Source organism: Gambusia affinis, linkage group LG05 (genome assembly GCF_019740435.1).
Source record: "Gambusia affinis linkage group LG05, SWU_Gaff_1.0, whole genome shotgun sequence".
Lineage (NCBI taxonomy): Eukaryota > Metazoa > Chordata > Actinopteri > Cyprinodontiformes > Poeciliidae > Gambusia > Gambusia affinis.
The window spans coordinates 4666689-4689371 of NC_057872.1; the positions used below are offsets into that span (position 1 = coordinate 4666689).

At 39.6% G+C, this 22683-nt stretch overlaps 1 protein-coding gene across 3 annotated transcripts in view; it reads right to left on the reverse strand.

Moving 5' to 3' along the window:
- The window catches only part of oxr1a (oxidation resistance 1a), a 171335-nt gene that overhangs the window by 99644 nt on the left and 49008 nt on the right, over positions 1-22683 (reverse strand). For 2 of the 3 annotated variants that reach the window (XM_044117132.1, XM_044117131.1), the window contains exons 1-3: positions 21319-21404; positions 21104-21184; positions 2275-2471 (exon numbers count right to left, since the gene is read on the reverse strand). In XM_044117132.1, coding sequence (XP_043973067.1) covers positions 2275-2471; positions 21104-21184; positions 21319-21368 — 328 coding nt within the window. In that variant the 5' untranslated portion in view covers positions 21369-21404. Of the gene's footprint in view, positions 1-2274; positions 2472-21103; positions 21185-21318; positions 21405-22683 lie in introns of those variants that run through there. The other variant, XM_044117133.1, reaches the window with a different exon arrangement.

A 22683-nucleotide genomic window follows, 5' to 3' on the forward strand; every position in this document is an offset into this window, starting at 1 on the left:
TGGCTGACTTATAGCCACTTTCAGTGTTTTTAAGAAGCAGTCTTCTGTTGTTGCTGAACAGCTCACAGATGAGAAGAGCCGGCTAAAATATCAACAGTCCGTCCACCTGGGCAGCCGAGACCTAATCCCCAAACTTCCTTCATCGACTATCGCCCACTGAGCTGATACAGACGACCACAGATCAATTCCTGATCCAATCCTGGCTGGCAGGAGACAAGTCGATGCATGATGACTCTCTCACACACACACACAGCCCTACGCACACACAAACACCTTTATGCAACTCCTGAGTCCTGGATGTGGCTGAACCCACCCAGACATTGCCCTCTCTTTCTAGCGCTGCTGCTCTGATTTAGATGTCTAACTGCACAGGCACAAAGTGAAACCCTACGTCGCAGTGAACTCCTACAGAAAATGATCTGAAAGATAAACTGCTTTAGGATGGAGGCGGCCATCGTAGTGCAGTTATCTTTTTATTTAGTAGCAGGTTGGGGTGCGCCGACATCTTTAGGCAAGAGATTCAGCAAAATTAAAATGCCACAATAAATCTGGTTGAAATGAAGTTTCTGTAGCAAAGCGCCGTCAGCATGCGACTTCGGTGCACTAAATGCAATCTCAGCAAGTCTTGATGCTCAATTTCGATTTTCTACTGAAATCAGAATTTTTTTTGTTTTTTGTTCACAACACAAATTAAATGCGACCGCAATCAGATTTCTGCTTGAATGGTTTGCGACCTCAGAGCGGCCCACATGCACAGAAGAAGAACGTAAACTTCACACAGCAGTCAACTGTTTATGAAAGTCCAGCACCACAATGGACTTTGGTGCTTTAGAAACAGGAAGTGCATTTCACACTGTCACACTATCAGAAAATGAAAAAGTGACAGAAAATACCCAGAAAATGCGCTACTACCATAGGAATGCAGTGACAAGCTAACCATTAGTTCATTATGAGCTTTTAACCCTAAAGATCTAAAGAAATATTTTACTTTTATATGAAAACTGGGCTGCACAGTGGTGCAGTTGGTAGCACGGTTGCCTTGCAGCAAGAAGGTGCTGGGTTCAATTCCCGGCCCGGGGTCTTTCTGCATGGAGTTTGCATGTTCTCCCTGTGGGTTCTCTCCGGTACTCCGGCTTCCTCCCACAGTCCAAAAACATGACTGTTAGGTTAATTGGTCTCTCTAAATTCTCCTCAGGTGTGTGTGTGTGTGTGTGTGTGTGTGTGGGTGCGTGTGTGAGTGTGTACGGTTGTTTGTCCTGTCTGTCTCTATTTTGCCCGAAATGTTCGCTGGAGATAGGCACCAGCACTCCTCCCGACCGCACTAGGGACAAGGGTGTTAGAAAATGGATGGATAAATCTGACCTGCATTTTTCTCATCTAAAGTTCAAAATACTTTGTTCAAACCTCAGCAGGACAATTTTATACCGACTACAAATTCTTAAAAACAAAGTTTTTGATTTGTGAAATTGCCTATATTTGTGAAAACAAAAACAAATAGAAATTTTTATTTACTCCAATGTGAGAGTATCGCCTCATCTTAAAATACACAATATTGTGCATTATCTTGTCTCTCCCAACTCTCATGAGCTGAAGGTAATGTTCTGCCCCTATGCTTTACACATTAGGGTCCATTTCAATCAGAAAATATCCAGTAGGATAGTGATGCTTTATTTAGAAGCAGCCATCATCAACATGCCCTGTGATGTGGTTGTCATATGCCAGAAATGCCATTACTGAGAAATCCAAACATGCTGGCTCACTTTCAGAACAATGTATTGTGTTCCCTCCTGTCTTACTTCATCCTAAGCAACTTGCTAGCTAAACCACGCCAATTAATGGAACTGGAAACCATTGCACTCCCCAGTTCACCATTAGATTAACTCAGGCTCACTTCATCAGCCGTGTGAAGTCAATTCCCCAAAGTGTGCTCAACTCTCACAGAAGCAACCGACCCTTAAAACCCAGAAACGGAGCCGGAGCAGACAATTAGCCCCCACATTGCAGTCGCCAAAAATAGAAGTCATACCAGGAGTAAATCTCATCTGGGAACTATAATTAGAGTTTGTTGGCAGGAGTCGGGCAGCAAAGGAGAGCTAGCCTTAAAAGTGGCATGGTAAGGTTTCCGAGGTACACTAAAGTGTATGCACAGGATGTAAAAAAACGATCCAACTTAATACATCAAAGTCAAATTAAACTGAAACAGGTTAATAGAATATATTACATTTTAATCTGCAGAACCAACAGATCAGCCCCAGAGTCCCCAACGTCATTTACCTATGGTGTACCCCCTCTTCAGTTCGACACAACGAGGAGAGCGCAGCTGGGAGTTGGTGGTGTTGTTTTCCTGCACAGCCAGGCCGGTGGTCGCCTTGGCAACAGGTGGCGCAGCCTTGTTGCGGGGCGAGGCTGGCACCAGAGTTGGAGAGAAACCTTGACTGGCAATATCCACCGACTGAGACTTCTGCTTCAGCCTGCGGAGGGGCAAACAAAGCAAAGGAGCAGAACCGGTTACTGACACCATCGGAGAAAAGAGGAGAGACCGCAGCGCGGAGGCGTCGCTAGCGAGGGAACGTTAGAACGAGGACGGAGCAGGTGACCTTCACAGCTGAAGGCCGTGAAGGGAGAATGACTGCATCTGATCTGAAGCGTTTGCATCTGGGATGGTCGGTGTCGACGACGGGCTGCATTACAGTAATGCAATCATGCGAGGCAATTTTCTAAGTGGCAAGGAAGTGAGGGAAAAGAAATCAATAGGTTAATCACACCCTTGTTGAGGGTGAATTCATTAGCATCACTCGCCTCCCCACCCCGGTGTAGAGCTGTCTACTGTACACAAGGATTAAACAGCAGGGTATGGGAAGAGAGCAGCAGGAGTCAGGTGGGGGTCGGACTTTACTGAAAACAGTGACAAAACTGGAGCCAATTTATTCAGCAGAGATAGCGGCTTCCCTTTCATGCATCAAAAAACACGCCGGTGGCCTCTTTTGAAAAGGATTAATAAAACCCATCTGTTGACAAACGGACCAGAATGCAGTTGAGAATAAGACGACACGCCCCGACGGTCATGTCTGTTCAATAAATTGCCAGTTAAAGGTGTGTTAAAGCATAAAACTACTGAACTGGTGCCTGACTTCAGGGTCCAGTTTTTTTGTGAAATCGTAAAAAAAACTGGAAAGAAAGAAATAGGGACAAAGGAGAGATAAAAGTATAGAGAGAACACAAGTGAAAACCCCAGAAGTCTGGCTCTTCACCTGCAGAAAGAGAAAAAAACCAGCAAGCAATAGGAACAAAAAATATATATGAATAAATAACAATTTAAAAAAAAGAAAAAAAAAACAAAAATCACTGAAAAGTACTTGGTACAGGTTCATTCAGGAAATATTTTGTGGCAACTGCAGCCAAACTTAGAATCTGAAAAACTCCTAAATCCAAATGTGTTTGCCCACAAATTGCAACAATAAAGCAGACAGTAACTGTGTATTTTTCCACATTCAAAGAAAAAAAAAAAACACTAGGTAAAAATACCAGTCAAAACATATTACAATCTGCATATAATTGAACTGAGATATATGGAATAGATCAGAATACTGGATCAGAGAATCTTTAAAATGCCCAAACTAAAAGTAACAGGTAAATATGTTATATTAGTGTCCAGTTTTGTATGCAGCTTAGGTATCTATTTGAAAGTCACTTGTTACTGATTTAGGACAATGTTACTTGCTGGGTCAGTGATGATATATTGAACATGGCCAACTGTATTGAAGGTTATTTTGCCTTTTTTGGTGCTGGTCAGAGTAGAAAAATAGAAAACAGGCCAGTTTGTAGGTTGGACATTCCAGCAGCAGAGGCCTTTGGAACAACACAGCTTACGTAAAAAACTCATCAAAGACCCACTGACTGAGGTCGAATCAAATCCGTCTCCAACAACAACACCAAGCCTATTAGTAGGCTAACGAGATCTCTGGTTTAAGTTTTACAGATAAAAGTGAGCTAACTAGGCTAATCTGAACAGCTAATCCTGCACTCAGCATCCAGTTGGCCCCTTTACAAACTTTGTGATCCCTTTGCCTGGATCCCTTTGTGATCCAGGCAAAAACACACCAAAAACAAACTACCCTAACTCCACTGGGGCACACAATCATAGACATAAAAATAGTCCAAAAAAAATTTAAAAAAGGAGAGAAAGTTTAAAAATGCAACAAGGAAAAACTTGGAGGAACAGGGTGAAGAATTGCTCCTGAGAACACTATCTGTCTCCAGTGTGGGAAAAGTCCTGAAACAGCATTACACGAGTCCCAGCACTGCGGCTCGTCGCACATTCCTTCAATCATTCCGGCAAAACTGCTGAAACAAACAGAATCTTTCTGGCCATTTCACCCGAGCGCCCGACGCCGCATGGCACACGTGGCACGGAGTGCCTAATGAAAACGCATAATCTCCATGGAGACGACATCCATTACCACTTGTGTTCCTTCAGAGGTCTGAGAAACCAAAGCACATGTTCACAGCTGCATTTTTAGACTAAAGTTGAACAAGTTCAACCAGATAACATAACTCAAGTAGAGCTGAAACTAACGATTATTCTACTGATTACTCTGATATATTAAATCTGACATATTGAGTATAAAAAAATTGGCCCATTCTACAGATTTCTCTTTTGACTACTTAAGCCTTTTTTTATAACAATATTAGAAATACATGGAAAAATGCAAATAAACCAAAAATTCAGTTACTTTTCCTAAACATTTTGCTGCCTAAAACAAAAATAACAGTATTCTCTTAGTGAATTGGAACCGAGTGAAGCTAAAACTACGCCATTTGAGGAGTTTTGGCTCCTCAAATGGCATGAAAACGCCTCTGTTTTCATTTGGATTCTAACTAAAAACAAAGGCGTTTTCATTTAAAATCCAAATTGTACATATATGTGGTAAAGTTTTGCCTTAATTCCTGCTCTTAATCTGTTGTTTTTTCAGCAAATGGTCTCCTTTTATTTTTTAAGTCTGCATACTCCAATTAGCGATTAATCCATTGCCACATTATTTGAAGAGTATTTCAATAATCAACTCATTGCGATCAATCGAGTAAATCGTTTCAGCCCGAAATTCGAGTTTGTTCACATCTGCTCTGTTGGCATACGTTCGCACCAAGCAAACCTTCCTGGATGTGTCAGAAACTGCTCAGAGGAAGCAGCCAGTTTGTTTGGGCGGCACATAATGATGCTGGAGAATGAGTGAGAAGCAGAGACCTGCTGCTATTAGCAGCAACAGAGGACGAAGAGAGCAGGGTGGCGAGGATGCGACGTGGTGTGAAGCCGATCCGCACTCCCTTGGGAGCTGATGCTAATTACCGTCTCATCAACCTAACTTGGTTTAACGGAGCTGCTGCTTGGATTTCAGGGGGCCCAAAGCCCAGTCCTAATGTGGCGCACTGATCCAATATCAATATATATATATATATATATATATATATATATATATATATATATGTATATAAAAAATGTAGATTGGATAACGGTGATGACGTAAGAGCAGAGCTATTCAGTCCAACTCTATGCTTTGTACCCTGAGTGACATCATGCTTTCTTTATTTTGCATTATTTCCAGAAGTCCTAACTGCACTTTCTGAACCATTTGAAACCATTTTAGTGCAGTTTATCAAGTTTGATCAAGCATTTCTCAGTGGCAGTTTCTTTATTTATTTTAGACTAAATCAATAACTTGGGTAAAAAGGAGGCCTTCTGTGCACAAGCTTTGTTCAAAGCAAGGCTTTAAGGTTCAAGAGACGCCCATTTATTCAAGAGACACTTTGTGTTTTGAAACGCTTCTAAAGAAGAGAAAATACAAACAAACTATTATGACAATGCAGGCTGTGTTTCGCTTGTGAGTTCAAGAAAATATGTCCAAATAGGCAGTATCAATTCACTGGTACAGACTACCTTCATGCATAATATATGACCGTTTTGACAGAATAATAATTTCTAAATCTGTGAAATTGTCCATTATGATGTTCTTCACGTCTTATTTCTTTTCAGTGGGATGCAAAACAAAGTCTTCTGGAGCTGGAAGCTGTTGTAGTCATTGGTTACCAGGTCAAGGTATACTCTGATTTTAAAAAGTTAGTGTCTCAGGACTATTAAAATATTTCTGTCTAACTCTAACCCTCAAACTACGTGAGCAGACAGCCTGACTAACAGATTACCAGCTTGTTATAAACAGCAGAAAACTCAAGTTAATAAATCCAATTAAGACTTACAAAGTGCAACAGTGTTATTTTTGCTGAACTTGGTAAAAAGTTTGTTTTCAGCTTTCAATAGAAGCAATTAGATCAAGATTTTCTTTTCATTTGTGTGCAAATAACATCATACTGTACAACGGTGATACTCACAATCAAACCTGAAGTCACAACACTTAAGAATATAATATAATTAAATATATATAAATATAATGAAAACCTGAGCTGGATCAGTTGACCAGCTGGAAACGGGACAGGTTTTAGTATCAACTTATGTCCAGTCACAGTTTCAAAACAGCTAAAATCTTCCATCATGAGATTCCGAAAGTTTTAAATCCTTATAATGAATGGAAAGAAGAAGCAAAGAGAAAATCAGCCCCTCCCTCACATGTTGCTGGTCACCTGCTTGTAAGAAAATGCTTCCATTGTTTCCCTTGCTAAAATAAAATAAAGACAAAATTGCAATATATTGAAAAGCTCGGTTAGATGCTACAGATTTGAACATAATCATGTAATAAGACTCTGTGCTATCAAATGTTTGGAAAGTATTAGGCAGCTTCATCACCCTCGCACCAGCGATGAAGAGTTTGGAGACGCTGCAGGTTTGGTGTGTGAGAAGTGTTAGACAGGGTTCATTCTGAGCCAGTCGTCAGTGTGTATCTGTTCTGTAAGCAAAGAGCTCATTCCCGACAAAGTGGGAGGATGAAAAAAAAAAAGGTAAACAAAGATAAAAACCTATGAGCAAGCTCTCCCAAAGACCACCAGAGGGAGGCCATTTTGCTCTGCAGTCTGCAGTGGCAGTCTGACCTGAGACAGGAGGCTGGCATCGTTTAATGTGCGACTCTAAAGGGATCCACGCAGTTTGGCAAAGGATGCAGAAACAATGGGAAATTTGGGGCTACGTCAAAATGTGCTTATCATTCCTCCACTAAGACGGATTAGAATTAGAGAAAAGGGGAGCTGCGTCTATGTATCGACTTCCTCTGCTTTAAACCCGCTGCAGCAACAGCACAATGCTTTTATTGTCGTAGTCTGACATCTGGCAGCACAAACAAGACTGTGAATGCTGCCTGTGTAACTTTTTTAAAGCAAAAGGAGAAAAACCTTTTCAATCACTCTGGCAAAAAACTGACAAAACTTAAAAAACAAATTCTTTTGGAGACTTAGCATGCACGTTGACAAAGGAAGTTGATTAATTTTTGTTTTTGGAACAGGCTTTTTGTCCTTTGGAGGAAAATTGGTATGATTAAGTGAAATCATATATATATATATATACATATATATATATACACATATATATATATACATATATATATATATATATATATATATATATATACATACATACACACACACAAGCAAAAGAAAAAATCTGTAGTCCTGATCGATCTCCCCAGTTTTCCCACCACCCTGTCTGTTTGCTTCAAATTGCTTTTTGACCAGATTGCAAAGATTTCGGTTTGTGAGGCAGTCACAACATCAGACAGCCGTGGACTACCTTAAGCCTAACAATAATGAGTCGGCCCCGCTTGGCCCCAGGGACACCAGCGCTCGTTGAGGAGAGGGAGGAGAGGGGCCGGCAGCGACCTGTGGCCATGCATGTTAACGAGGACTTCTGCTGCATCCGGAAGCTTTAATAAAATCCGGCCTGACTGCGCCACTCCTCCGTCGGGCCACTTCTCATAATGATGCACGGAGCCGTCCGCCGAGTCACGCTCATCGGCCCTCGCTAAATGCCACGACGGCAATCTGTGTCAAAGGGTGGATGTGGCGGATTTGACCAATGATGCTTTAAAGCCAGGCTGCCCATGTAAATAAAGCGGTGACTGCAACAACAGAAGGCCAAACGCCATGTTTGGTGGAGATAAAACGGCAAGAGAAAAGAAATAAAAGATATTCTGCAGATTATTAATGACTGTAACCTGAAAGCGGGCGTCACTGTGAGAAATTTATACAAGGAAGCCTCTCATCTCTTTCACTGGTTGTAGACGTTATGGAGAAACGAGGCCCACCGTTTTTCTGGCCGAGTGGGTGGTCTAATTTGCACTCCGTCTCTAAACTAATTGTCCGTAATCCCGACTGTTTTTTGTTGGTTTTTTTTTCCAAATTGTCTCACTTTCTTTAGCCTGTGGCAAAGGCAGGCAGAGGGCAATGTCAGAAGTACTTGGAAGAATAAAAAGCAGAGGAGCTGTCCAGCTGTGAGCGATTCAGTCAGAGCTGTTAAAGTCATGAGGAGGTGAGATCTCCCGCCAAGATGAGACACAGGGCAAGTAAAAATAACTCAGAAGGAGCTTAGGGCTAATCAGGATCTGCAGTCATTGTGTATGTGTATGGAAAATGAAACGCAGTGCCAACACCCAGATATGTTTTAGATTATTATTACAGATAAAAGAAAAGTAAAGAATACATTGAGCAGATTCACTGACGTTTGTAAGGCTCTTAATTAACAGTCATAGTAGATTTTGATTAAGTTTCAAAAAGTATAAGTGATTCTAATTTCTGCATACATATATAACTGGTGTCTTTTAACAATAATGTTTTAAACAGAACCAAGCCACTAAGCCAGGGGTCACCAAACTCGGTCCTGGAGGGCCGGCATCCAGCATATTTTAGTTTTCTCCCTGGTGGCACCAACAACCTCTTCAGCATGTCAATGTTCTTCTTAGGCCTTCTAACGAGCCATCATCTGATTCAGGTGCGTTAAACCAAGGAGAGAACTAAAACATGCAGGAGGCCGGCCCTCCAGGACCGAGTTTGGGGACCCCTGCACTAAGCAATCACTTTTAATCACTGAAAAATGAGCCATATCACAAAACTTAAAATAATGTCTGTATATGTCATTTTATTTCATCACAAGGCAGATTACAAATCACAGAATTTTATTTTCTTCTCTTTTGCACATGTGTAAATGTAATGTTTACTATATGACAAGATAATTGTTTTCCACAAGATCTTCCTCAAAATAACTATTTTCATATTTAAAAAGAAAAACTGTATACATTGTTGAATTAGACCAGACCAAAGACATTTCTATCTTTTTAAATGGGAAAAATTAAAGAAAAAAGTAAAACGTAAAGTATTTTTCTTTTATTTGTTCTTCTTCTTTCAAAGACCGCCAGTTGCTAACTGAAGTTATTGAGGATGAGGATCAAATAATGTTCTCAAATATATTAAAATAGTTTGTTGTAAACATCTAAAAGTGCTTCATTATTACTTTATACATTCATTCATTAACTTCTTAAATTTGCCTTAGCTTCTGCTGGCGGTGTTAGCTTATGCTAGCGGTAAAAGCTCCTGAAAATGTTTTTTTGTTTTCTTAATGTTCAATAAGTTCACAAAATATTTTTAAAACAATAACCTTAAAATTAATGCTTGAATTGTAAAAAACTAATGTAGGCTTAACTGGGTGAGCTAACTGTAGTAAATTGCTGCAGCTCAAGTGATAGTAAGCTGGTATTTCTTCATTAACGCAGTTGGCTGGTCGTGAATACTAATCATTTTTGACCATTAAAAGTTATGGTTGTATGTTAGGCCACCACTGCACTTACAGAAACCATTTTCCTTTCGTTCAGCACCTGAGACACATCAATGTCTGAAAACAACACATTCTCTCCTGCCCTGAAATCCTAGCATTGGCTACGCAAAAGCACAACAGCGTTGACGTGAAAATTGCTTTCTAAAATGACTGGAAGGCTAATATCTATCACCCCCCCTACCACCACCACCAGCCAACTGCTGTCAAACATTGTTCTAGGGAAAATAAAAAAAATCCTAGTGCTTCTGAGTGTAATCCGGTTGGCACTCCTTGAAATCTTCTCCAACAGAAACATCATTGTCACAGAGATATCCCTTTATTTGATGGATTGGTTATAGATTGCTTCTTTCCACTCTGGCCTCACGGTAAATTGAAAAACAATCTCCAAACATGCGTGAATTTTCATCAAGGAGACGTGCTCCTGCTGCGCCGTAACTGCGCCAGCACTTTGTCCTAATGCTTTTCAGCCGAGGGTTCCCACCCGTTTTAGTACCTGCTGGATGTTTATGCATTTTGCCAGAAGGACGGGATTTTGCCGTCCATTTACCAGCTGCATCAACATTAATATCTTTTTTCCCCCTTTTCAGCTAAGAAAGGCAGGATTTTGTCTTTTCATTTCACTGTTGGGGACAAGTAAAATAAATAAAATATAAAGACTGAACAGAAAATGGGCTACAATGATAAGCGATTTATCATATCGCTTATCATTTATCGTGATAAATCTTGTATCATGACAAGATTTAGATTTATTGTCAAAATGCTTGTATTGTTAGAATTGTTATTTGTACTATTTTTCGCCATTGTTTGTTCATTATAGGTCTATTGATATTCATTAAATATCAATACATTTGAAAATATGATTAAATCCAGCTATTGTCTGCACTTTTGGGTCAGACGTCTTTATGTGACTGGTGTCCTAAATAGTTCTTATCGTCACTTTTTTATCACAATACCCCAACATATTGTGACAAAACTCTAACTCCACATCGCCCGCCCCATGCTACATTTTTACGTAATACTTCTGAACACTTAGAAATATCACAGAGATGGAAACCCTTCACCTAATCTGTTTTTGTTGCCATGTAATAAAATAAGAACTGCAGAGATCTGCAAACCTAAAGGTTAGAAATTCTTGTAACACCTTTGTCTGTTAACACCAACTCTTATGTTTCCATGAAAGCTGCAATAATAAAAAAAAGCATTAAAAAAATCCAAAGAAAATATTTTAAAAACCCATAAAATATGGAAACAAACTCCAATATTATTGTGTTCATTGCTGTGATTAAGCCCCCTGTTACTAATTACACATTACTCTGTGACAGTGACGTTCTATATCAGGTAGCATCACTAGCAGTGACTGTCCTGATGTATTACCATCATGCAGAGCGCGACTGCATGGCACTTCAACTGTAATAGTGTAACTAATAAGTCATCTAAGCAGACCTCTGACATAGTCACATCCGACATGGGAATATTCCGATGATGAAATAACCAAGTGGTGGATGATGTACATGCAGTGTGTACCTGCAGCAATTAACACGTAGATATTAGGATTTAAGATGAGAACTAGAGGTTCCTACTAAATGTCTTCTCTGCTTTTTCTTAAGAGACAGAATGATGGATACACAGATGGACACAAGGAAACAACTACAGTGGACTCCTGACTATCTAAGGTTGAGTGTTTTTGGATTTTTTTATGGAATGTGACTCCAAATTATTTGTGGAAAACCCTTGGAAAGTTTGCAGATATTTCAGGAGATCATTTCTAAAATATTCAAAAGAAAATGCACCATGGGAAGCTGAAAAACCAAGACCCAACGGTCGTGTTTCCTTTACAAATGTAAGCAATATTTTGTCAATATTCTGTTAATGTTGAAAAAACAAACAAACACAATTTCACTATTGTGGTGTTTCCATTAAATAAGAAACACAATTAAAATCACAGGAACAATTTTATTCAGGCAATAAGTCATTAAAGAGCATGTTGCACCGTCATCCTCCAACTACGTCCTTTTGTTGTCTTCTTTGTGGTTCGTGCCAGTCACAACATCCGGTTGTTGATCATGTGACTCGAGTGATGTGTAAAAAAGGGTTTCCATTACAGTTTCGATACGCCGAAAAACCCACCTCATGCGAGAGGAAAAACTTTTTACTGAAAGACGAGAGCTTTTCCAAAATTGCTTTTTTGGAAAATTGCCGCTTCCATTAAGCAAATTTATTTTAAAAATGTCAAATTCCAGAATTATATGGTCAATGGAAACGCAGGTAATGATCCCTGTTGTGTTATTGGCTGCCGTTTACAAAGCAGCCAATCCAGGAGGGCATGTAGATGTTTGATTCTGTCGTAGAGCTCAGACAATTTCCGTTGTGCCTCCTCGGGTAGATTTTGGTGTTTGAACTGTTAAAACGGGTACCTACAGCCATTTTTAGAGGGGATCTCAAGAATTTTGCAGGACTATATTCATCGAACAAAGAATGGAGAAAATAGTGAAATACAGATAGTTTTGGGAAGATTTAAACATCGTAAATTGAAATTAATTGTCAAAACAAAAAATCAGAATTCATATCATTATAAATTTATCGCAATAAATGATAAACAATGCGATAATTGCTCACCCATAGATAACAGGGAAAACTGGTTGGTAATCATAAGAAGTGTTTAATTGCCAATATATATATATTTTTCATTTATTAATGACAAAGTTATTCATCATAAGTATAAAGGTAATCCTCTTTTGAAGTCAGTTTGGACATTTTCATCCAGCTCCTAACAGAGCAAACAGAAGCACACACAGCAGCCAGCCAACCCTGGAATCCCATCCAATGATTTCTCTGTCACTTAGCAGCATCTGTCAACAGTATCAAACGTCTCCATTTAGATAAAAAAAAAAAAAGAAAGAAAAACAGCCCATAAATCAACATTTCAGCCTGAGGGCACACAGCTGGTGGAAAGACTGATATTTCTCCAAAGTGTATTTCTATCACTGTGAAACACCCTTCAGCTCCAGCCTTTCACTTAGGACTTTGCTGACACAAAGCTGATTTGGAGCAAAAAAATGAATGGAAGGAAGAGAAAATATCAGTAGCTTATTATGACTGAAGGAGATATTTTTCCTGTTACACATTTTGCCCCTTCTGTGTATAACAGGGAAATACACTCTGTCAGACTCAGCCCTTCAGTCACACACACAGCCTTCAAGTGTTGCAGTCAGTCTACAATCTTCCTCCTGATCTGATTGGCAGAGCGCCGACGACAAATGGAGAACGATTGGTCAGCGTACATGCTGGTTAAAACATGACACCGCTTTGTCTTGTCGCGGTGCAGAAATTAGCGATAGCAGCTCTTAGCCTGCAGAATCTATCAGATCATTACGACTGGAGAGGGAGGACAGACTATAGGAGCGATGAAGTGATCTGTTCTAGTGCTGGCTCAGGATACAAACTAATAACTGGCACGTGCTCCCAGAAATCAACAGAAGAGTGAAATCAGACCTTTTTCTGCTATCCTTGGTAATCAGCTTTCAGGAAACTACATTTTCCCAGTCAGTGAATGCAGCATAGCGCCACCAGATCACACCCAACCACAACATTCTTTGTCAAAAGCTGCATTCCCATTACAAATATCCACATTTTTTAAAATATTCTGCTTATGTAGAAAAAATACAATTTCACAATTGTGGTGTTTCCATCAAATGGGCAGCATTATGTGATTTCCAGGAACATGGCATCATTTTATAGCACAATCAATTACCTTCAGTCGTTGTCATAAAAACATGAGGTCAAATATGACATAAGAAGTTTGACTTTGTAATTGAAATTGGGCCTCTGTCTCTTTAAGAAACTCCCCCAAAATGTTTTACACAGCTGAATGGTTGCCACGGGAGATTGAAGGATTTCTCAAACATGCATGAAAGAATCAAGGTAACAATCCAGAGATGATTTGGATGAGGGAATAACATTATAACATGATGCAAAACTCAATAATAATAATACTAATACTAACCCGTTTAAATAAGAAATGCAGTAAAAATCACACGTGAATAATGATTCACAAACTTGTACAAACCTGACAAATAAGATTTAATTTTATTACCGATATTTGTTCAATTTTTATACAACATCTTAGTCGAGGTGTTTTGTTATTCCAAATCAATTTATTAAAGGAAGCACCTGAAACAGATATAAAAAGTTTGGCCAATTTAATCATGTTTATCCGGCCAATCATCGATATGGCCTTTATCATCTACGGTAATTATTTAGAGAAATCGTCTGGTCTTTAATGAACAGGGAGAGGTTTTATAACATTCTCACCAGATGAATGTTTGGGATAGTTTATTAGAAGAGCAGGGACCAGAGTGGGCAGAGAGTACATTGATTCATGGTGCTCCGCTGTGACGGAAGCTCCATTAAGGAGGAAAGAAACCCCCATTAGAGAAAGTTCACAGAATCATCTTAATCCCTCTTTTCACTTTCAGCAAGACTGTTGGTGAAACAAGCCTCCAACCTGACCCCAGAGAAGAGGCGGTGATGAAACCGGGATCGTTTCTTCAAGCACGGACCTTTGACTGGCTGCCCAAATTAATTAGCAAAAAAAGAAAAAAGAAAAAAAGTGCGAGACGCCAGCTATCTCATTTATACTGTGTCCTTGGAATAACACAGAGCAGCCCTGCTGTCTCACTGTGGACATATTCAGACTGAACAAGAAGGACACGACGTGTCGCCACCGGCAACATGACACTGATCTGATTTAATTGTTAAATTATTTTTAACAAGCAGTGCAAAAATATGTAGCACTGGCTTTAACTCAAGTATTTTACACTATAAGAAGGTTTTATCTGACCCAGGACCGCCACTGAAACTACTTCATATGCATATTTAATATGACAGTCAACAGATATAAGCAAAAAAAAATAACTAATTATCATCCTCCTACCACTTCCTTTCGTTTTCTTTGTCATTTTCCTCAGTAATAACTTTCTGGTGGTCTGATCTTCTGACTCGTGTGATGCAAAAAAAAAGTGTTTCCATCAATTTCAAAACAGCCAAAAATCCACCACATTCTAGTGCAAAAATCTTTTATCAATGTTTGAGATCAAAAACCTGAGCTCTTTCAAAATTGACATTTCCATTAAGCAGATTTATTTTCAGAATTTCAATTTGTGCAATTTTATGGTTAATGGAATTACAGCTGGTGCTGGACAAGAGCAGATCCAGGCTTCAGCAGACAGGTTTGGTTGGAAATATGCTGCCGGGTGGAGTTCCAAGACCCTTTCCTGATGCAAATCTACTCAAGGCTTTTATGTCTCTTGATTTTAAAAAGTCCCCAATCCAACACAGAGAGCCAAGCTGTAACATCAGTCTCACCAGTCAGTCTATTTATTCAAAACAACAAGCTACAAACATTATCTTTGCCACTCTGCCGACAGAGGCTCTGATTTACACAGCAGCGATGACCATGAGGTGAAGTGATGTGCTGCATGTTTCCTGAAGCGTGCGTTTCAATATCACAGTCCTGTCTCCATTGTCTCTGCCTGGATGCCAGCCCTTCGACAGACACAAGAACCACCAACTTTCCTGCATTCTCTCTCTCAGTCACACATCTGTTCATTACCAAACCAGAAAGCACCGACTGGTTGACTGAAGGCATCAGCATCTCTACCTTCCCCTCTCCCCCACCGACAGTTGGCAGGCCGTCGGCTCAAGCCGGTCGACCCGGTGGCGCTCTGCAGACTGCAGCAGTGGCAGATCTTGGCACACTCTGCGGCTCACTGAAACCCATCCAGCAAACACATTAGCCTACTGTTGTGCGACGCGTTTCAACTGGTGTACAACCTAAGACAACGTGAAGAGGAAGTTGCCACAAGTGAACAAAAGAATATTAGGATCTAAGAGATGGTTTAGGTGAGACTTAAAACCCTCTGAACAAGAGTAAGAAGCATCTAATCCATAATTCTAGGCGTAAGAACAGCTTGTAGATGGAGAGTGACAGTCCAGACAGGCTTAGCAAATGAAGATGGAGCCTCCAGGAGCTCTCTGGGCAGTTGTCAATCATGTCAATCTGGCTCTTACACCAAATCACTGGAGACAAGTTGAAGCCTGGTCCCCTGCAGGAGCAAGTGACGTTTCTCGGTTCAATCAAGTATACAAAGAGAGTTTGCATTGTTCCGGAAAAGATTTTTCTTAATATGCAGCAACAACTTTAAGTCAATCTCAATTATTTGCCTCCTGCATTAATGTGAAGCTCGGCGACGTAAAGCTTCTGGACTGCATGAAGGATTGGACAGTAAATAACTAGAGAGGTGCACCGATCCGATATTAATATCTGTATCGATGATGTTGAAAGAAATGTGAGATTGTCTATTTGTGACGACGTGTCCCATCCATAAGGGAAGATCTATTCAGTATATTTCTATGGTTTGTGAGCTGAGCAAGATCATGCTTTATTATTGACTTTGCATTATATTTAGAATTCCTCACTGCACTTTCTGAAACAAAGTTTATTGCACTTTAGTTTTACATGTTTGATCAAACTAGGCAACCAAATGTTTTTGTCAGTTCCAGTTTCTTTACTATTTGTCTTACATTGGCTGATGTAGTCCTAATCTGGTGCAGAGTAATCAAATACTTTCATAATTCAGAACATTTATGTCTGTGTTTAGAAAAAGAAACATTTTAAGTCAACTCGGTGCTGTTTCTCGGCATCAGATCGGTATCGGTCAATGGGTAATGGAATCGGAATGAGAAAAGTGGATCGGTGCATCCTTATTGATAATCCCACCCTTAAGGGTCTAAATGGTGATTCATCCTGATACAAAGTTTTTCAGATAAACCAAAAAACAAATCGGAAACAACAAAATTGTTTGCATCAGCGTAACATGACTTAAAAGTTTGTCACTCCTACAGAGAAACATGCAAAAAAACAAAAATAAAGGCAGATCAATCCCCACCATGCTTTAAAATAATAATATAAAAGCTAATAAATAATTTAGGAAAAACTTTCCAAAGTGTATTCCAGACTTGTATAGAGCTCAGGCAGTCCAGAATTTTATTATAATATTTTATTGCATGTAGTGTGTTGAGCATGTATGTCATCAGAATTGTCAGTGCTGAAAGTTGCTACTGAATTTTGTAACCTTTAACAGTTTCTGAATCTTTTCTTTGTCTGCGTGGCTAAACTGGCATCTGCTGCATGCCAATTAGCAAAACCGGCTTCATCTGTACTTCGATTTCTATGCACGCTGAGCAAAAGCAAATTGGACGCCACGGTAACTTTGTAGGTCACAATTCAGAGTTGAAATGTGGCATTTCAAAGAAAGAAATGATAATCAGAAAGTTGAGCTTAGGCATCTGAAAAAATTTAATTAAAAAATTCCACAATTATTTTTGGAAATAAAACACTGCACAGTTCAACTTTGAGACTTTGCTTCTTAAAGTAACGACTGCAGATAGCGCAAGAAAAACTACAACTCTGCTACTGTGTGCCTGGCTGGATTTCCAGCTCTATATTTTAAGTCCATAATTCATTAAATAAAATATTTTTTTTTTCTAAACCAGGGGTGTCAAACTCCAGTCCTCAAGGGCCGCTGTCCTTTGGTTTTTAGATATGCCTTGTACAGGTAGTTGATTGCAAAGTCAGAAATTACCTCCTCCTTGTGTAGAACAGTTCTCCAGAGCCTTGCTAATTACCTAATTATTCTATACAGTGTGGTGCAGCAGAGGCACATCTTAAAGTTGCAGGACAGAAAATTGTTGACAGTTGTTCTAAGGCAGGCATCCTCTTTCATATATTCTTGTGCATTTAAAATGTCAGAGCAAGTCAGAAATCTGATCCAAGAACAGTGAACAGAGCTCAGCAGATAACACCAATAACATTAAGGCATTTAAAATGTCAGAGCAAGCAGAGAAATGTAAGAAACCAAGGGAGGGAAAGAGTTTTCCCTCAGCAGATAACACCAAGGCTGAATGGAGTAAAACAAAGTGACTTTGTTTTTGCCTTTAGAGTTTACAACCTCTGTTTGTCACGGTTAGCAGCCAATAAACTAACACACGTAGATAGAGCAATGCTCTCCATGCTAACTGCTACAAAAACATGATAAAGCCAGTTTAAAAAATCAACTTCTTAGTCATTAATTCATTTACCAGTGAATTATAACATTGTCTTTTATTGCAAGTAGCAGTTTAAGATCAGTAAATGCGTTATGGCCTCAACACAAGGGGAGCAACAAACTTTTAGCGAATGCGCAAATGAGCTAACGGTAAGAAACGTGCTTCCAGGGAAGACTGCAGTGACAAGCATCCTTACAAAATCAGGGTTTCTGTGCGTTTCACCAACTCAAATGTGAGACTTTTTAAGACCATTTTGAGTTCAACTTAACACGTGTATAACAGAAAGCTTTTGTTTTTTGTCAGTATGGACGTAGCATCGTATGGTTTGGCAACAGACGTGAGCTAGTGGTGAAAACAAGGATTGTCCAGCCAACTGTTGATAAATTTACACTTACCCATGACACCTAGCATGGGTGTGTTACCATCTAATTACCGGTAGCCTAAACCAGCTTGAGTCAAAGAACACAGTGAAGATGATACAAAATATACAAGATTAAATATTAAGACTTATGGTTAATGTATTTAAGGCCAACTTAAATTCATTAGAAAAGAAGTAAGACAGTTTGAGACCTTCATTTATAGATACGTGTATTTAAGACTTTTAGGATCTAACGGCAGCTCTCAAAACAATAACCACACCCTACCAATTGAAAATTAGTGTCGTGTCGAACTTCTTCCTCAAATAGATCCATGTTATTAAGAGAGGAGACGGCACTGCGAGAATGCACTGCATGAGCTGGACGTGCTGTAGGCAGGTCTTTATGCGTCCGGGCAGGGCCGGCGCTGATCTGTCCCGCTGGGCAGCGCTCGGTGAACAGCCCGTCTTCATGCTACAGCAGCCAACTACCATGATGCAGGCAGCTACACTTGATATTCCCAGCACAGCTCCGCTCAAATGGGACATCTGTTCGCTTCTTGCAGCAAGGCCTCCATGCACCACCTTCCACACAAGAAGGTGTCACCAGAGGAATATGGATGGACGGCCCATCTGCTTCTGTGTTCACATCCAACTCCAAAGTGTTGGACTTCAGTTCAGGTCAGTATTTGGGGTAACTTTTGAATATGTCATTTAAAAAAAAAAAAAAAAAAAAGGCAGCCTGAAGGTACATCAAGTTGAAAAAGTTCAAGAATGTGTAAGTTATCTGAGGATTTTACTCCAATTGTGGACAGAAGAAATCCTTGCAGATGCAGAGGGATTAAAGGGAAAAAGATCACAAATCGACCCGCCTGGAGTATAAGGCGATTCGAGGATTTTGATTCGCTAGCTGGCCTGAGGCTGCGACGCACTTTCCATCTGGTGTTTGAGCAGGTCTGAAGAGGATGCTGCTGGCATGACAAGCTGAGAAACGTTGAAATCTTTCCTCCTCCGTCTCACTGTCCTGTTAGTTGTTCTGCTCTTGGCTCCATAAGATTCTCATGTGAAAGACGAACTCCAAACAAGCAGAGTGAAGGTCACAGAGTTGGACAGAATAAAGCATTCACATGCAAACAGTGGGGTTTTTTGTTCTTGTTTTTTTTTAAATGACCAATCATTCCAACTTACAGTGATTGAGTAAATGGCGGGGAGAAAATGGCAACCTCTGCTTCAGAACCTTTCTGTTTCCTGGTAACCGTTTTTCACGTCTCACAGAGAAAAAATATGAAATTTAGTCTGAATCAACATCTTCCGACGAATAAAACAAAACAGTTACTACAGAGGACTTACAACATTTAAAACATGTCCAGAAAGAAAACAAAACAAAAAAAAACAAGGCTTCAAGTGGCTTATGAAGCTTGTTGTTCATATGTTTCATAGATAGGATTAAAATGTGTCCTTGAAAGTTTGAATTTGGATTTACAGGAAAAAGTCAAATTATGTAATCTCCATGTCTCTTTTCTTGTCAAATTGAAAACATAAATCCTGTTTTACTCACAATAACAACAATAACAATGATGTAAACAATTATTTTAGTAATTGAGTAATCTATCAATTATTCGGATGATTAATCAAGTAACCAAATACAAAAAACTGTCCTGTTCTGTAGCAGCTACTTAAGATGGTAAAAAAATCGTATCAAAAATAAAATGCAACTCGGTTCCCTTTTAAAAAAAAAAAAAAAAAAAAAGTAAATATGTTATTGCTTAAAATACAATACGATTCAAACGTCACTTTTAGTTTTGAAGCATGAATGTTTAAAATCAGATTGGCAATAAAACATTTAATATTAACTTGTAAAAATGAAAAGGTGAACTTAAATTGAGGCACTAGGAAACACCGCCTTTTATAATATACTTCAGTTTAAGTCTCAAGTTTGAAATATGAAAAAGCTTTTTTATAAAACACATATTTCTCCATGTTCTTGGTAAAAAAGAAGCAAGCCCCCCGTTTTTTTTTAGCTTTTGTTAAAAAAAGTATGGCTATTACACTAATAGCCATACAAAGTACAATTCTGGCAATATTTTAAACTGGTAGCAGCCCTAATTCAAAGCGCAGATGAAGTTATTTGACATCTGGCGTTCCTTCAGTCAGACTCAGTCAGCAGCCAACTGCAGGTGGGTTACAGGATTGGTGGTTAACCAGCTAATTTGATGGTTAACCAGCTAATTTGATGGTTAACCAGCTAATTTGGTGGTTAACCAGCTAATTTGATGGTTAACCAGCTAATTTGATGGTTAACCAGCTAATTTGATGGTTAACCAGCTAATTTGTGTTTGTTAGACTTCCAACTTTATTTTATAAAGGGCAGAACATTCTGTCATTTAAAACCTACTACTAAATTAAGCAGGTGATTCAATTTTATTTCGCGTTCTGTCATTTTGCGACTTGAAAAACCTGCATCTCTAAGCCTGACACTATAACAAATTTTGCTAGACGATAAATTATCCCAGGCGTTATTGGTAATATTGTTGTGTTGAGACCATTTTGAAGTAATATAATGCTAATATCGTAATAATGACATTGAGAATGTGTGATCAATAAACGAAAAAAAAAAATTTAATAGGCCAAAATCTGAATTGGCAGGTCAGGGTTTTTAGAGATCAGTGATTGGCCAGGAAACTGGAGTCGGTGCACTCGTACTCTTTTGGCTCAGTGTGAAACAAACCATTTTTAACTACCATGTTAAGCCAATATCTTAAAATGAATTCAATTTTACATAAAAGCAAGTCGATAACGTAAATTTTTGTTTTTAATTGAGTTAATATTGCAGATTTTTACAGGAGGTTATCGAACGGTGTCCATCTCGTACTTGCCTGTGCCTGGTCACAGCAGTGAGAAGAATTGAAAGATAAACTTTCGTAACCTCCCCACAAACCAGCTGCAGAGGAGAAAATCTGCAGAGAAGTGTTAAAGGAAGCAGTCATGTTTTAATCCTGTTGTGTTTTACCAAAAATGTCAGACACTTCATTTAAACCTCAGTAAATCCATCTTGGGATAAAACCGAAACAAACATGTTTGCTTGAACTACCTTGCTCTCAGAGCTAAGCTTCTGCAGCCGCCAATAAACACCGAAACCATGTCTGTGAGCAGCCAGGCAGATTAGAGGCCCTACCTGCGCACAAACACACCAACACAAGGGGTCTGCTTCACACAGGCGACACAGATCCGTAGGATTGAGCGTCTAAATATGGCGGTACAAACAGCAATAATCTGAGCTGCATTATCCGCACTAATGCTGAACCGAGTCATCGACAACGCAGACATGACTGCCGTGTATTTTTAGCTTCCAGTGAGTCACTGTGGACCTGAGAGTTGCTGCTGCTGCAGGACACGGCAGGTAAACAAGCTAGCTGCACAGATGTGCAGCTGCATGTGGCGCACGCTAACTGATCTGGTTATTCCTCAAAGCAGCATAACACAAGTTATAAGTTAAAGTATAAGTTTTATAAGTTAAAATGGAATTAAAATGTAAAAAATGCATAAGAATCACATAACAGCACAACTAAATGCCAAAAATAAATATTTAAGTTGAATGGGGATAAAAGGGCAATCAGACCCAGAGCCCGAGTCCACAACTTCTGTCAGCATTAAGTTTTTGTACTCATTCTGGAACAAACAGCAGTCTGATCTGTCGACCTCAGAGTATTGGCGAAAAAGCTGAAGAGATGTATGATGGAGCCTTAAATATTCAAATGAAGCCACTGCCAACCAACAAAGATGCAGTCATTGACCTAAACTGAAAGGTTGGATGAGGATAGCATTAGTCACAGATCAGTCACCCCGGGTGGAGCTGGGGTGATCCACAGTGGAAATCTGCTGGCTCAATAACTATTAGTTAATCTGGCTTTTATGAGAGAGTGACAAGATGACCATTGTGGGAATATACCCAAAACACTATGCTTTATGAAAACTTGGGAAATTTTGCTAAAGACTTGAGACTGAGGACCCAACATAAAGCCAGAAATAAAATTAAATAATTATATGCAAGCAATTTGACTGAACCCCAGTCAAATTCTGGACCTAATTTTGGTATACATACACCTTTATTTGTTTCATCATTATTTCTAAGTTATGGTGTGGCAGGATGAGGCAACAACTTCTCCCTTTTACATCACTTTCCCTCACCCTCACCCTCCTCCCAACCCCAAGGAGAATCTTCTGCGCCACTGCGCTGCCACCATTAATCCATCACCACAAACCTCCCGCAATCTTCCTGAACAAACAAGCGTGCTGGCTTCTGCTTCTGGACAGGGAATCGCATGCTGAGGCCACCCCCTGATCCAGAGCGCCCTCCCCGGGTCGCCATCCAGAAGACCCAGACGCAAGCTCCATGAGCTGGACAGAGTGAGGCAGCGTGAGCCTGATAACTGCTGACATAAGGGCATTCATTTCC